General features: G+C 39.8%; 2 protein-coding genes across 2 annotated transcripts; one reads left to right on the forward strand and one right to left on the reverse strand.

Annotated features, from left to right (window-relative positions):
* Positions 1–2,725: 2,725 nt before the first annotated feature.
* fitm2 (fat storage inducing transmembrane protein 2) lies at positions 2,726–6,661 on the reverse strand. Its single transcript, XM_074680634.1, has 2 exons — positions 6,384–6,661; positions 2,726–5,620 (listed from the first exon to the last, which is right to left on the reverse strand). The coding sequence occupies exons 1-2, from the start codon at positions 6,554–6,556 to the stop codon at positions 5,014–5,016; spliced, it is 780 nt and encodes a 259-aa protein (XP_074536735.1). The 5' UTR covers positions 6,557–6,661; the 3' UTR covers positions 2,726–5,013.
* A 905-nt stretch (positions 6,662–7,566) lies between these two features.
* pink1 (PTEN induced kinase 1) lies at positions 7,567–15,545 on the forward strand. The gene is made up of 8 exons (XM_074682503.1): positions 7,567–8,024; positions 9,844–10,113; positions 10,223–10,326; positions 10,412–10,594; positions 11,856–12,019; positions 12,109–12,236; positions 13,804–14,034; positions 14,200–15,545. The coding sequence occupies exons 1-8, from the start codon at positions 7,668–7,670 to the stop codon at positions 14,482–14,484; spliced, it is 1,722 nt and encodes a 573-aa protein (XP_074538604.1). The 5' UTR covers positions 7,567–7,667; the 3' UTR covers positions 14,485–15,545.
* The last annotated feature ends 433 nt before the right edge of the window (positions 15,546–15,978 follow it).

The raw sequence follows: 15,978 nt of genomic DNA on the forward strand, positions 1-15,978 counted from the left end.
TCTCATAATTATTTTTTTTCTCATCAATAGATTATGAGACCTGAATAAAAATGATCCTGATAGCTTTAAGTCTTAATTTCAATTATGATTATTATATTAAATATTTTCAATTTTTTATCTCATATTTCTGGCCTAAAATATCATATTTCTGTCTATCGCAGGTCACTTTTATCTCATATTTTGATTTTTTAGCTCATACTTCAAGCTTATCATTTAAAACGTCTGACATTTTTATCACATATTTCACTTTTTGTCTCATATTTCTTACTTAAAATCTCATATGCTTGACTTTAACTCTCACATTTCATACTTTCAATCTCATATATAATTTGTCTGACTTTAAATTTCATATTTCACTTTTTATTTCACAATTAACTTTTTCCTCCATATTCTTGACTTTCTTTATCTCACTTAATTGGACTTTTTGTACCTACACCATTTTTTTTTATCTCATCAAACTGACCTTCTTGCCCATATTTCCGACTTAATCTCATGATGACTTCTATAACTTTGATGTTTTTATTTTTCATTTCAGAACTCCTATGAAGATTAAGTCTTTTTTAAATTATTTTACTGGTAGTAATGGGCTTCTTAAGATTTTATTCGACATTTTCTGCTGTGATCTGTAATCTTTGAATCAGCCTCACTGTACAGTGCGTCAGACAGTCCCTCAGCAGAAACTCTGCTGCTGTTTGTGTCGCTGACTCCTCCTGACAGATGCAAGATTGTTTTTACAGATAGATATTTTTAATTAAACATGGTCTCATTTATTTTGTGTTACATTTCTTACAAGCTTAAAGCTTAAAAAGAGAAACAGAGGAGGGAAGCTGACTAATCTGGAGGCTTAAAGATGAAGAAAAAGCCTTTTACTTCCTGCCAAGCTGTTGTGTATTTTTCTTTGTTCACCCTCACTGGGAGCCTTTCCATTTTTTTTTTTTAACCACAGGTTTAAGAAGTTATAATTCAGCTCCTGAACTGTACACTCTGTTTTGTTTTAACTGGTTATGTGAGGCTGGAGTTATAAGCTGCTTTAGGTTTTACGGCTGGATACACGGACTCACGGTCATTAAAGACGGATTTATGTTTCCAGTTAGGATGTTTTCTCCCTTACACACAGGAACTCGTCTCTGCAGGTGGAGTTTAGCAGCAGTGGCCGAGAAATGTTGAACCAAAGATGACGATCAGCAGCAGCATCACATTGCTGCTTCACACCTGCTAAAAAACAGATTTTATTTAAGAAATAGAAGTCTAGAGGTGTTTATATTCATATGGAGCGTATGATATAGCCATATAGATTTAACTGTTTGGAATCAATCCTTTACGCCTGGAGGGGAGATAATTAAGATATATGCATTAAAGGAAACAGGGAAGTTTTCTGTTCTTGCATGAGCAGCAGTGATGTAAATGAAACAAAAGAGATCATGTAGAAATATAACCTGAATTTTTCAAAGTTTTGAAGAAAGTAAGAAAGTGTACAGACTATTTTCTGTTGTGTTTAAACCATTGAAATGTTATTTCTGTTGGTTTTTAACAATCAGACACTCATTTGTTTTGATTTACTGGAAACTGTCAGCATACTCCATAACCAGCCAATCATTGTCAACACTCGGTAAACTCTGATTACTGCAAGCACACCTGTTACTGCTCCACTGCTTCTTCTGACTGAAACAACCTGAGGGGGGACAGACACAGAGTTCAAGTCGAGAAATCCTCGTTGTGATTTGTGGCCATTATATTTCACTATAGTATTTTTTTATTTTCTAACTTTTTATTTTTTATATTTCTATATATGCATTTATTTATGGTGCTTTTTATGATGTTTGTTCATAAGCCTTAATTTATTCAGTTGCCATCAATGACAAATAAATACTAAAAATGGAATACACACATCCTGGTTTATTACTTTGTTCCCTGTCAAGCTTGTAGTTATGACACAACACAAATAACACACAACAGAATATGGAAGCGTATTGCATTCACTTAAAGAAAAAAAAAAAAAACCCCGAGGTTTTTTCAGAGTAATTTATACATCGGTTTGATTTTTGTGGTAATTAATTTTGTTTCTCTGATTGATATTTTTTTATTGGTTTGTTTTTTGGTATAATTATTTCTGTTTTTATGAGATTTTTTTTCTGTTTTCAGATTACTTTTTTCCTGTTTTTCGGAGTATTTTTTTCCTGAAGTATCGAGATACTTGGAAATCCCACGAGAACCTCCAACCTGCAGACGACTCCCGTGAATGTGTGGTGGCTCCTGTGTCCCGCACTGATCAGAGTTCCTGTTTGGCACTTAACTGCCTTATCCCTAACTTTCTACCGGCTTTCCAATGTAGAAGCAATGCATGTTTTAATGCCGCATGTTTGTCTATTCCTTAAGTATTACATTGGACAATAGACTTACATAAAATATAAGGATAAAGTCGAAAATCAAACAAGGGTATCATACCCTGTGTGTGGCTAATACCTTACCTTTATTGACCCGGTTCGGACCGGTAGAAAGTTAAGGATAAGGCATATATGTGTCGAACAGGATCTCTGATGCGTGCGGGACACAGGAGCCACCACACATCTTCGGGAGTCATCTGTAGGTTGGAGGTACTCCGAAAAACAGGGAAAAAGTAATCTATATACAGAAAAAAAAACTCATAAAAACAGAAATAATTATACCAAAAATTAAAACAATGAAAAAAATATTAATCAGAAAACCAAAATTAATTTACCACAAAAAAATTACTCATAAAAACAGAAATAATGATAACAAAAAAAACAATATAATAATTATAACAAAAAACAAACCAATAAAAAAATATTAATCAAAAAAACACAATTACCACAAAAACCAAACCGAAGAATAAATCACTTTGAAAAACCTGAGTTGTTTTTTTTCTTCAAGTAAATGCAGTACACTTCCGTAACAGAAACCCCCTTAAACTGCAAACAATTTCCACAAATAGACCAGAACAATTTTCTTGTTATCTGATTTAAAGATCACTCTCCACACAGGAGGTAAAACTCAAAGTAGTTACATTAATTTTCTGTTAATAAAATAAAAAGCTGTGTATTGAAAGTTAAAATCTTGCCTGGTGTTTTAAGGAAACGTTACTCAAACGAGTAAACGGAGTATTTGTTTGGCACTACTTTCAGAAGCGGATTAATACATATCTGATTTACAGGTGAGTCTTAATGGCGGAATAACAACTGTCGTCAGGGATGTACGCTTTTGGTCGAGTGATATCATTACAAGCTGATTTCTGGCGTGAAAACAACAGTAAACGTACGTTTTTTCATTTTCTTAGCTTAAAATCGTCGGATGTTGCGCTACTATACCACAGGCCGTGGCACAGAGTAGATCGAGTGAGACAGGAAGTTCCGAACGAGACAAGAACTCCCGTTACTTTCAGAATAAAACGCTTCGTGTTCACGCCAAATAGTTTGACACGTTACTAAAACAACAACAAACCGTCAGAATAAGCAGAGTCGGGCTTGTAGTGAACGGGGTTGAGGTTTTCATAGTCCAATAAAGTCAACATGGAAGGCTCGTTCATGGGAAGGGAAACCGTCCATCAGTGGATAGAGCGGGAAATACTTAGTCACGTGATTCCAGCTGTAGCCTGGCATAACAACTCTCAAGCGGTCTTCTGTCACTCTAGTTTGCTCTATTGCCATAATGTTACAATAGCTGGATCAAAACAAATAAAAGAAACACAGATAATAGATTGTGTCTCTCGATTGACGTTGTTTTTAATATTTTAATCCACAAAATGGACGTAAAGTTGTTTGTAGGCAGGGGTTGGTCGAACTAAAATCCAGTTGACTGGAATTATGTGTAACCAGCACACTCTTGTAGACGTTGGTGGTGCTAGCTCTGCTAACCTGAGCCAGTGTTATGGCTAATGTATGTAGTATTTTCAGAAAGTTAAGTAAATTTCAAATTTACATTTCAATAACAAGAAAAGTAGTCACTTTGAAACATCTGTGGTGAATGCCAGATAAAAATAAAACTCAATTACTTAATGATGATACACATAAAAACTAAAAACTTGTCACACAGATATATCAAGAAATATATTAATATACAATGTTTATTAATAGCTACAGGTATTTATGCTTTGGCACTATTTTAAAATCTCGTTCTAGTTCGTAAAAATCAGCTTTAGTCTTTTTTGGGGGGTTTGTTGACAAAAAAAGTGGTATTAGTGTAGATATTAAGGCGTACTTTTTCCACATTCACCAGTATGTACTTCAAATAATGCTTTTCTTTCACCTTTGCAAAAACAAACTGTAAGGATTGTGGTTTTGGAATATGGTTTAGACAAAAAAATTCAACATAGGTTTTCATTTTGGCTTTTAGGAAACTGCCATTGCCATATTTTAGTCATTTAAATAAACAGCAAACCTTAACAATGGTAAAATGTTTAAGTTACACATATATCTGAGGGTCAAACCCAGCATTATTTTTAGAAAACTTTACGTAAAACTTTGACACAAAGACAGACCAACCCTATACAGTGAACCGTGTACTTACTACAGCATTACCAGTCAGTGTCTGATCCAAAACAATCAAAGGCTACTGTACATTGGTCAAAACAAGTACATATCATCAGTGCTATCAAACTAGGCCAGTAAACATCCTGTTGTGTTCCCATTTAAGAATCAAACTAAAAGGTGATTTCTCTGAGGAAAGCTCTATAAGGCAACAAATGAAGATGAACAATAGTGGAGCATGCAAGCCACAGAGGCTGAAGCTGGGCAGCAGAGTAGCATCTTGTTTTCTAGCTCAGATTACAAAGAGTCATTTTGGGAACAGCAGCTGCCAAACACCATGAAGGACCTGCCAGGCAAGCCGTCCTGTACAAGACGACCCCTCTGTGAGGAGGAGAACCTTTAAATAACTTCAAATAGCTTCAGGCAGCTTGGGTCCCACAGGCAGATAACGTCAGTGTGTATGTAGTGTGTTGTTCTGAGGATGGCTGCAAAGTTAGCTACAGCGCTGTGCAGTGAGTAAAGCTGCAGCTTAGGTGTGTTCCTTCTGCTTCAAGTGACGCGGAGGGGGGAGTCCGGGTGACAAAGGATTCAAATACCAGACCCGATATGTCAGATACCACCCTAAGAGGCCAAAGATGGTCCCCAGCCCCTTGTGAGACGGGTCGTGAAAGTACAAAGAGGTGGAGAAAAACATCACCACCCAGATCATCACGATCAGATTCAGGGCTACATAGAGCAGGTTGAGGGCCAGTCTCTGCCATGCAGAGAGGCTGGCGGTCTTCAGGAAGGCCATGGGAACCATCTCCTCCATGATGAAGAGAGCAGAGTAGGACAGGATGAAGGAGTGTCCTGAGATGTCATAGCCATGCCAGTAGAAGCCGGCCTGCTTGCAGCTAACTTTAGAGGTGAATTCCTTTCTGATAAGATCCATGGCCTTCGTTTCAAAACATGAGCCGGTCAAGTCCTCGATGTAGAAGAAGGTCTCAGTGCAGACATACCAGATGGCTGTGGCCACCACCAGAGAGAGCAGCCGCCGCTGGACAAAGGAGCTGCTCTTGCTGAAGGAGGAGTTGGAGAGCAGGATGAAGGGGGTCAGCAGGAGGAGCGTCCATCCCCAGGAGACTTTGACAAAATACCTGCAGGAGAGATGAGCCATTCACATCAGAACTCATGTTGTGAAGTAAATATTTCTTCGTAAACATAACTTAAAGAAACAAAAAGTGTATACAGGTGCATGCAGTGAAGCATCTAATGAAGTTAACAAGTATAGAGAAAGAAATATAAGACAAAAGTGCTGGAGACTGACCATTTTTGGTGTTATATAAAAAATATATTTGACAATGACATAGATAATAGTGTATATAAATCACAATGTGTGGCATTGCTGCAATTTTAAACTTTTACTCAATTTTCTTTTCATACTAGGCTGATTTTGGGGCTGCTTTTATTTGCTGTTAGGCTCTTTTTGATTGCTCATTGTTTTTGTTTTGTCACCCAGACTCTGATAATGCGTCACGCTTTCTCCACAAGGGGGCGCCAAAATCTGAAAGTTCTTATTCAGAATATTAAGTCACTAAATTAATAAGTTAAACAAACACATTTCACTATCAAAGTAAAAAGAAGGACATACATCTACTGAAAGTGTAACGGTTTATTGTTTCTTCATTACTTAGTCTTTCTTTTGATTTCTTTTTAACTTTTTAACTTGACATTCGTTTAATAATAGGGCATAAATGCGCACAGTTTAAGGGCAACTCGCTGGATTAAATTTATTTAGCATAAACGCTCAACCTAAAATGAACACGATTTATTCTGTTTAACCAGTCAGACAAAATACAGGTGTGTCCACGATCCTAGATCCACCTTAGCTTTCTTTAGCTGTCACACAGCTTTACTCACACGTTCAGGGCGTTTCTGCTGCTGCTGAAATATGACTCCGGAACCACCTCCAGCTCCTTCAGAGTTGACCCCACGGCTGAAGTGAAGACAAATACCCAGGGGAAGAACTGACGGATGGCTGGAATGGTCCAGAAACTCACCAAGTTTTCTACAATGACATCTACAGCCGCCATGTTGACAACTGGCAGTTGAAGCCGGGCTGGATTCTCTCTGACGTCATTACACTTCAGCCAATGAACGCACGGAATTTTTCTTCTTCTTTATCATATCCAGGTTCATAGAGGTATCGACAACAAACATTGAGAGGGCTACCGCCGCCTACTGGACAAGTTGGACAACATCAATACTATCATTTAACACACAAAACTTTATTTTAAATGTACTAAAACAAATAAATAAATAAAAAAATAACAGGGAACATCTTGACATTTTAGTCAAAAATAAGCAAAGATATTTCCAGAAGGAGCATTACTTATAAAACGGTAAGATAATGACCCCTTTAATCGATCTTAGATTTTTTTTTCTTTTTAATATTTAGATTGGTCATGTTTACTATCATTTCACATATATAGAATTATACACGATTAACCAGATAAATTGTTGACTCTGGACACACCACCTTTGGAATATGACATATTTACAAAACCAAAGCCATAATAATAATAATAATAATAATAATAATAATTTTCCTTGTTTAGTTTTTAACGAGGTTAACTTTTTCTTTTTGGTCCTGCAAAAGGAGATTAATTCAGTGTAAAAAAAAAAAGCTCAGCCCTTTATTAATTTGTTGTAAGGACAGTAAAAAACTTTGGATGGTAAACTGACAAGAAAACAAATGAATAATTGACTCATGACTAACGTGTTTTGGATTATTCTTACAATGAGCTATTCAAGTAATCCAGTGGATTTAGCTCTTTTGTTGTGTCATATCTCCAGTTTTAACCCACCAAACAATAAATAATAATATATTGTAGTTTCCATCACAACTATAACATTTTTTAGTGGCTCCACCAGGTTTTGTCCAAATTTGACACATCTAAAAATCATAAACCAACTAAAAACTTGTTTTATGCTCTTTTAGATGTGACTGAAACCTATTTTATACAGTTTGTGACAGAAACCAACGAGAAAGTATACACAGGAATATTTCCCTGTCAAATATTTAGGTCGCTTTGCGCATGCTCAGTAGCAGCTGCTCTGTTTACACAACACTGTCCTTGTTAGAGAGTGTGTGGACCTATTTATAGGAAATTAAACAGCGTAAATTACCTCCCCAGGTAAGTTATGTCTGTAAAACACGCTCTAACTCGGGGGCTGGAGCTGGGCCGGTCGGTCTTCTCGCTGGGTCTGCTAAAGTCCGGCGGCCGAGTCGCAGCAAAGCTCCGAGCTGACCGTCTCCGTGTAGGCCCGTCGGTCCGCACCGTTCAGCCTCAGGCTTTCCTGCCGTCTCGGTACCGCTACTACCGCACCTCTCTGAAGGGCTTTGCTGCTCAGCTCCAGTCCGCTGGGTTCAGGAGGAGGTTTGGCGGAGGGTCCCCGAGAAACCGGGCCGTGTTTCTGGCCTTTGGGCTCGGTGTTGGGCTTATCGAGCAGCAGCTGGAAGATGACAGAAGGAGTGCTGCGACATGTCAGGAGATACAGGTAAGAAGCTTCAAATAACTTTAGAGCCTAATTTTAGCAGTTTGAAGTACATTTCTCCCCCACTGTGTCAAATGTAATGCAATAATATTTCTTTTTTTTTCTTTTTTTTTGCTATGTTTTAGGCGGCAAACTATGAATAATTAAAAAAAAAGTAACTTTTTAAATTCAAGCATGAAGAGAGGTTTAATTGGCTAAACACAGGTTTAGGACACTCTAAATGCATCTGCAAAAAAATCATATGCAGATACACAGGTGCTTTCTGGCAGCAGGAACTTTCCCCAGAAACTTGGGACTATCTGGGGAACTTGGTGAACTTTGACTGCAGGAACTAGGATCTAAATGTAGTTCTGAGGTCAAAAAATGTACCCTTAAAAATGGCCCTGCCTTGGAGGTCCAGGAACTTTTGGGGGCGGGACCTACAAGCCAAAAGTTTCTGATTGGCAGGGGCGTAGCTACAATTGGGCAAACACAGCAGTTGCCTGGGGCCCCAAGATTCCCAGGGGCCCCCAAAGCATCTCTTAAAAACTGATTAATGAAGTTCTCTTCAATTGAATGCATTTCTTTTTTCTAAATCTTACTTCACATGCTTCAAAATACATCCAAAGGCTTAATCTTTAATGATGGTTTTGGGTCCTCCCCCTCCCTTCTTATTCAATGGGCTATTCCATGTTACAACACATCTGAAAATTTGATTCAGGAAGAAAGTGGTAAAAAACACTTTTTTCCCCCCATTTTTTTCTTATTTTCAACCAAGTTGGAAATAAAACCAATGTTGCTCTGAGATCTGAGATAAACATATCAGACTCTTATGATTTTAAGGACTTTATCTAGCCCAGGAAACAGGATCATTTTCTCAAAATCAAACTTGTTGAGTTGGTAATAAACATTATTGTACAAAATCTCTTTTTTGGAAACATAACTCACTGGACAGGGGGTCAAATGAAAATACATTAACTTTAAAATAATAGAACCAAAAAGTATGCTAACTGTAAATATCACCTCTTTCAGTAGATTTTTTTCCAGTTTTATGTTGTGCTTGATATTTACATATTTTTTCTTTACTAAATTATTTTTTCAATATTTACCTATTGTAATGTTTTTCACTTCATACTTTCTTGTTTGTTCCTGTTACTCTGTAAATTCCTCACTGTGGGACAAATATGCTGTCAATTGACCATAAAAGATTTCAAATCCAGGACAAAGTAGACTAAATTATGTATTCACTTTTTTCTAAATCAAACTAAAGTACAGAACTTGAGGAAATGCATTTAGTTGTGTTAAGTTACCATGTACAAGATTAGCACCGTCTCATGCCTTGATTCTGGGAAAGAGACAGTGGACCCAGGGAAGGCCAGTCTAGCTCTGAGGAAGATGAGTTACAAGGACATGGGGGGCACTGACTGGGTTTGCCTTGGGCCCCCAAACGACTAAATACGCCCCTGCTGATTGGTGAAGCACCCACGGTGTTTTTATTTCACCCTCTGTCCACAATAATGTCATACACACCTCTGAATCACTTGGGTTTAGAGCATAACTTAAAAGTACTTTTCAACTGCAGGAACTAGGGTCCAATTTTAGTTCTCGGGTAAATGATCCACTCCTTGATACAGCCCTTGGGTAATAAGTAAAAAAAAAAGGGGTAGAATGTGTGGCTGTGTGGGGTGGTGACTTAATGTTTTTCTCTAAATGTCACTGGCGTGAGTTGCATGATCAACAACAGGCCACAAGAACCATTTAGTTCCTGGAACTTCTGGTCAAAAATCACCCAAATCAGTAAAACTTCTGCATGGTAATAGAAAAATCTTTTCTCGTTTTTTAGGCCGTGTTCAGCAAGAAAAGATTTCAGAGCCCCCTCAAACCGCTCATCTCTGGATACAAACTGGAGGACTACGTTATCGGGAACCAGATCGGAAAAGGCTCCAACGCTGCCGTGTACGAGGCTGCAGCTCCGTTTGCGCCCCAGAAGGAGAGCCACAGCACTTTGGTGCAGCTGAGAGAGGACGAAGAGGAACGAGACACCCCTCGATCTCTGACATGCTGCTCGCTGAAGACTTTCCCTCTGGCAATCAAGATGATGTGGAACTTTGGGGTTAGCGTTTTACACGTTATCACTTCTGTCCCAAAGATTTTAGGCATCAGGCACCGATTGCAGCACAACCATGCAAGTATGTAAAATCTGTTGTTGTATTCATTCGCAGGCTGGATCATCAAGTGAAGCAATATTAAAATCCATGTCCCAGGAGCTGGTGCCTGCAGGCCCTCTGGCTCTGAGGAAGGAAATGGAGCAGATCACCCTGGATGGGTGAGTATTAATAAACCATCAGGGCAGATATATGTGGCACAGAGAGGAGGAAACTTGCTCATGGAGGCTTGTGCTCTGCATTCAGACACTTTGGAGACCTGCCTAAAAGAGTGCCAGCCCACCCCAACGTGATCACGGTGCACCGGGCTTTCACAGCTGACGTCCCACTGCTGCCAGGGGCTCATGAAGAGTACCCAGACGTCCTGCCATCCAGGCTCAACCCAGCTGGACTGGGGAACAATCGCACTCTTTTCCTGGTCATGAAAAAGTAAGAAAAACAGAAGAGGTTTAAAGGGGACATATCATGCTTGTTTCTCCTTTTCACTATGCGAGACTAGGATGCCTGTAAAGCATTTCTGCCCTCAGTACAAGTCATTTAGTTCCTTCATTGCCCCACAATAGCGTTCTCAATATCCTCATTTTAGGCCATTCTGAAGATCTCGTTGAAACGCTCCGTTTCCAGAATGACCTCCAGTAACCTCGCAACGTCACAGCCCTTTGTGCCCTGATTGGTCAGTTCTATCAGAGGGGCGAAGGGGGTAGAGCCAGGGGGCGGTTTTTGCAGCATGGCAGTATTTACAAAATCCCCACATTGAATGGAGCAGACTGAGCGAGTTTGCTGTTTGCCAAAACTTCACCGTAAGGCATTGATAGCACTAATAAAATGGCAGAGTGTAGGATACGCCCTTTTGTATTGGACCCCGAGTCAGACCCGGACGGTTCTGCAGCTCAGGAGGAAGAAAATCCACCTGGACACAGATCATCTCAGGACGCTTCAGTGTGGTGAGTCAAACCGGTACTGTAACATGTAGAGTTTATACGTGGAAATATAGGCAGACTTCACCAATAAACTATTTCTATAACAGGGCTCCATCCTGCTCCTTCACTTTTCTCTGTCTGTTTTATCCATCATGCTGAAAGTGTCGTCTAAAGATCGCCTCTACCGTCAGTTCATCACTATGTTATTACCGCAGCATTATTGTGGTCCAGGTTCACAGTGCATGTCAGAACAAGCATGCAAATATCACAGTCTCACAAGTATTGCGACGTCTGCTAAAACTACAGTGTTTTAACTGCTAATTCACCATGTAAAGCCGAGCTGCTCAGCAGAGCAGAGTCCCTGCATCCAGCATCTGAGGGGGGATGCTCGGCTCTTGGTGGGTGTATCCCTCGGTGGCTGTTGTGTGACTAACTGACATCACAGAGGAGGAGCTGCTTTATCAGATTACTCCAATAAAAAGAAAGGATCCTCGTGTCGTCATGAAGGTCGAAATCTTGCGGCCAACTGGCAATGACCTATTTTCAGAGGCATCAAATCTCGTTCTAGGATATCAGAAAAAATACAATTTCTCATTTTTTGAAAATTCAGGAGGTGAAAGGTCTTGTTTTCAAATTTATTATATTATATGTAAGTATTAAATCAGGGATCAGCACGATATGTCCACTTTAACCCCTTAGAGTCAAACTGAGTGAATCATGCTGCATCCTTTCAGCTCATTTTTTACTTCCTGTCTGTTTCTGTGTCCCAGCTACCCCTGCACGCTGCGACAGTACCTTGAAGTGACCTCACCGAGCCGCAGGCAGGGCTCCCTGATGGTGCTGCAGCTCCTGGAGGCCGTCGACCATCTGTGCAGACAGGGAGTGGCTCACAGAGATCTCAAATCAGACAACGTGCTGCTGGAGTTTGACTCCGGTGCGAGAAGTGTTCGATCATTAAGATTTCAATACTCGATGTGATCCCAACACTTTATGGTTACATGAGTTTCTCTTGTTTTCGTGCAGATGGTTGCCCTCGTTTGGTGGTTACAGACTTCGGCTGCTGCCTGGCTCAGAGTGACTCCAGCCTGCAGCTGCCTTTCAACAGCATGTGGGTCAGCAGAGGAGGGAATGCCTCGCTTATGGCCCCTGAGGTGAGCTTAAGTAGATTTGTACCGTTGTTAAGTGGAGGAGGAATGTCCAGGAGTCGCTAAGCTGTCCTAAATAAGCCCTCAGCAACTTTAAAAAGGGGGTAGTACACTTCATTCCTTCATTGTAAACATGGATAAAAAGTATCAAAGCTGAAATCCATGAATCTATCTGTAAACCAGAGATGTTTACGTCTTTTTTTCCAAGTCCAAGTCACAAATCTAAGTCAAGTCTCAAGTGTCTAAAAAAGAAGTCTACTCATTAAATGCTGTCCTTTAAAGGAAACTGTATTCTTCCAACATGAACATAGTTGCAGGCTCAGTGTAACCGTGTATTTTTCTACGATTAACGTTAGCCAGTAGATTAAAGGTGGGACAAAAAAATGAAAACCGATATATCAGGATTTTTATGTTTGACAATATTAAAAAATCATTTTTTTAATTTAGATTCTTCTGGATTGGAAAAAAATTACCACATTCCTCCAGCAGAGGGTGAATGTTTCTCTCTGACTCACATGACGTGCATTTTATGGGAAAACATAGCTCCTGATGTAGTCTGTTGACATTATAGAATAGAAAATACTTCATTTATCCCTGAGGGGAAATTCAGGAGGAGTCACAGCAGCAATCAAGAAAACGAAAGTAAGAAAGTGTATCGAAAGTGCAGCAGGTGAAGCTCTTCCAATGTGGCGTTGGTGTCCGGTGTTAGCTCTGTTAGCCATGTCTGTAAATAGCATGATGCTACTCTGCCTTCCGGTATCCCCTCTGTTGCTGGGTTAGCATGGCTAGCTCGTCTATCTTATTGGAGATAGATCTTACGTTCCCAAAAACGATGGATGGAAGGACAGGTCCATGTCATCACTTCTTAGCTCACACCTGAGAACCAGCACGTCGTCCTCACCTCCTTCTCCTCACCTTGTGGGTAAACATCCGGCCTTGCACCAGTTAGCATTGACATGCTACAAGCTGCTAACAGCTGATTTCGCATGTAGACAATGCAGCCATGGTTACATGAAGGATCTCCAGACAAACACAGGAGAAAAAATAGTAAAAATATCACTGAAGACAAAACCAGTTTGGTGTCCATGACCAACGAATGAGCCATACAAAGCAATGACCCACTTTAAATGCAAAAATGACAAAAAAGAGACAAAAAATTACAAGAAACTGACAAAGAAGACAGAGCTGCTGCAACAGGCATTGTGATTTAACAAGTGCAACGAGCAGACTTTCGCTTATTTGTTATTCAGTTACAAAGCTAGCAGAAAGCTAAGTAAACGCTACGTAGCTAATGTCTAGATGTGCACATGTGACTGACCTACCCTGGTGAGTTTTCAGGTGCCTGATGAATTTGGTTGTGGTGGATCCAACATCTTTGATCCAGATGCTGCAGACTTTGCAGTCAGCATCTGATGCATGAAGTAGTTACCATGGTTACCATGAGAAAAGGAAGGAATCACATTAAGCTCGTCAGAGTTTCCTCAATCTTAATACGCTAAAAAAGAAAAGATAATGAGTCAGAGTCGAGTCCCCATCTCTGCTGTAAACTGATCAAAACTTAATCTTTCCAAAGGTGAGTACTGCTGTTCCCGGCTGTGGTGTTGTGATTGACTACAGCAAGTCTGACGCCTGGGCAGTGGGCGCCATCTCCTACGAGATCTTCGGCCAGCAGAACCCGTTTTACCGAGGAACAGGACTGGAGAGCCGGAGTTACCAGGAGAAGCAGCTGCCCCCTTTGGCCTCCTCTGTTCCGGCTGATGTGCAGTTAGTGATCCGCCTACTGCTCCGGAGGAACCCAAACAAGGTAGAGATAAAAGAGTCTTTTACTCTGTTGAATACTGGCTGGAAAGTAATCTGAGGGTTATGTTGGCCAGTTTCCTGAAATTGGCATGACAGGAGCAGAGGGAAAAACCTCAGACCACATGCACAAATGATCTCTGTTAAACATCGCTCTTCTTTCCTCCCGCAGCGCCCCAGTGCCCGCGTGGCAGCCAACATGCTTCATCTCAGCCTCTGGGGACGCAAAGCCCTCGCCAATCAGGACAGCGTGGGCATGAAGAAGCTCTCCGATTGGCTGCTGTGTCAGTCTGCCGTGGTGCTCCTGAAGGGCTGCAGCGGACCCAGCGGGAACACGGTGGAGGCAGAACTTCAGAGGAGCTTCCTGGGGAATCTGGACCTAGAGGAGCTGCGTACGGCGGTGGGATTCCTGCTGTACGGGCGGGGGCAGCGCCAGGCGTGCATCCTTTCCGCGTAGATCTCCTCTCAGACGCTAAGCTTTGGTGTAGGGTTCAAACCTCGCTTTGATATCTGTTATTTCTCTGAGCTTAGCCTTTACGCTATACTCCTCCACTACTCTCCATCATGTGTGACAGTGAGTGTTTGTCAGCAGTTAGTGTGAAATAACAAATATCCAGTATCTCCTGAAGTTACTGCTGCGCATTTAGTCTGAGCGACCGAACTGTTCAGGGAGAATCTTTTTGCACAACGTGATGTGTCTTCACTGCAAAAAAATGAAATCTTATCAAGTGTTTTTCTCTTGTTTTAGTAAAAAAAATGTCTTATTATATTCAATATGAGCCACATTCACCTGACCAGTCCAGAAAAACGTCTTGTTTCAAATTGTTTAAAAGCAAAAACTTGTTACGACTAATTCAGACCTCATTTTTGTCTTTAAATAGCTTGAAACAAGACATTCTTCTGGACTGGTCAAATGAATGTGATTCATATTGGGTCTAAAAAGACATTTTCTACTGAAAATAAGACAAAAACACTTGATAAGATTTCAGTTTTTTGCAGTGTTGAGGGGGCTTTGCATCAGGGACTAACAAGGCTGCTGTGTGGGAAGAAAAATCACTATCTAAGGAAACATTTGTGATATTTTTCTGGCTTTAATGCTTTTATTTTGGAGGGAACAGCACAGCAACTAGAACAGGAAGTAACAGAAAACCCTCTGTACATGGGGCCCCTTTACTTTGCCTCTACAAGGCCAAACCTGGATGAAGTCACTGTATTTTTATGGCTGCAAAAACTCAAAAATCAGGTTTTCCTGTAACCTTGTAACATCACATTATGTAATCACGCCCTAATATGAAATAATGTAATACATTTTTACTTCATTATGTAATAATGGCGCATACTGTAGTAAAATTCTAGAATGCAATATGAAATAATGACATTAAATGCAATAATCACATATTGCATTCCGGAATTCCGCACAGACTTCATCCATATAAATTCAGTCAAATTTAGTTCTTGAAGTTGAAGCAGATCCAAATTTTATTGCAAAAAAAAACAAAAAAACAAAACAAAACAAAAAAACAACAAATTAAAAAAAAAAAATTATATATATATATATATATATATATATATATATATATATATATATATATATATATATATATATATATATATATATATAATTACACATTTAATTAAACAGCTGAAAAATAAATATGGCTCCTACAATATTCTTTAAAAAAAAATCATGTTTGTCCACAACAAATACCTTAATTGCCCGAAAAATATTAAGTACAAATGGCTGTTGCTACCAAAGTTGGTCCCAGGAAACAAAAATTTTCAGTGAAAGAGAAACTTACGGGTTAGCGACACTGTGAAGTTTCCTTTTTAGATTAAAAAAAAAACATGTAATGACATCAGGCCCTTGAGTTTCTCGCTGTTTTGCAATAAATTCTTGGCTATGGCTTCAGAAAAACCCAGTTTCTCTTCAGGCTTTCGGGACAGAAAGCAC

This window comes from Halichoeres trimaculatus, unplaced genomic scaffold, assembly GCF_033239565.1.
Source record: "Halichoeres trimaculatus isolate MK-OKI-2021-1 unplaced genomic scaffold, fHalTri1.1 fHalTri1_scaffold_11, whole genome shotgun sequence".
NCBI classification, from domain to species: domain Eukaryota; kingdom Metazoa; phylum Chordata; class Actinopteri; order Labriformes; family Labridae; genus Halichoeres; species Halichoeres trimaculatus.

Bases quoted from the DNA above. Each gene is read 5' to 3' on its own strand.
- fitm2 (XM_074680634.1), bottom strand. From the start codon at position 6,556: ATGGCGGCTGTAGATGTCATTGTAGAAAACTTGGTGAGTTTCTGGACC. The intron at 5,621-6,383 runs GTGAGTAAAGCT...TCTCTCCTGCAG, and splicing joins AGCAGAAACGCCCTGAACGT to GTATTTTGTCAAAGTCTCCT.
- pink1 (XM_074682503.1), top strand. From the start codon at position 7,668: ATGTCTGTAAAACACGCTCTAACTCGGGGGCTGGAGCTGGGCCGGTCG. The intron at 10,114-10,222 runs GTTAGCGTTTTA...ATTCATTCGCAG, and splicing joins AGATGATGTGGAACTTTGGG to GCTGGATCATCAAGTGAAGC. The intron at 10,595-11,855 runs GTAAGAAAAACA...TCTGTGTCCCAG, and splicing joins CTTTTCCTGGTCATGAAAAA to CTACCCCTGCACGCTGCGAC.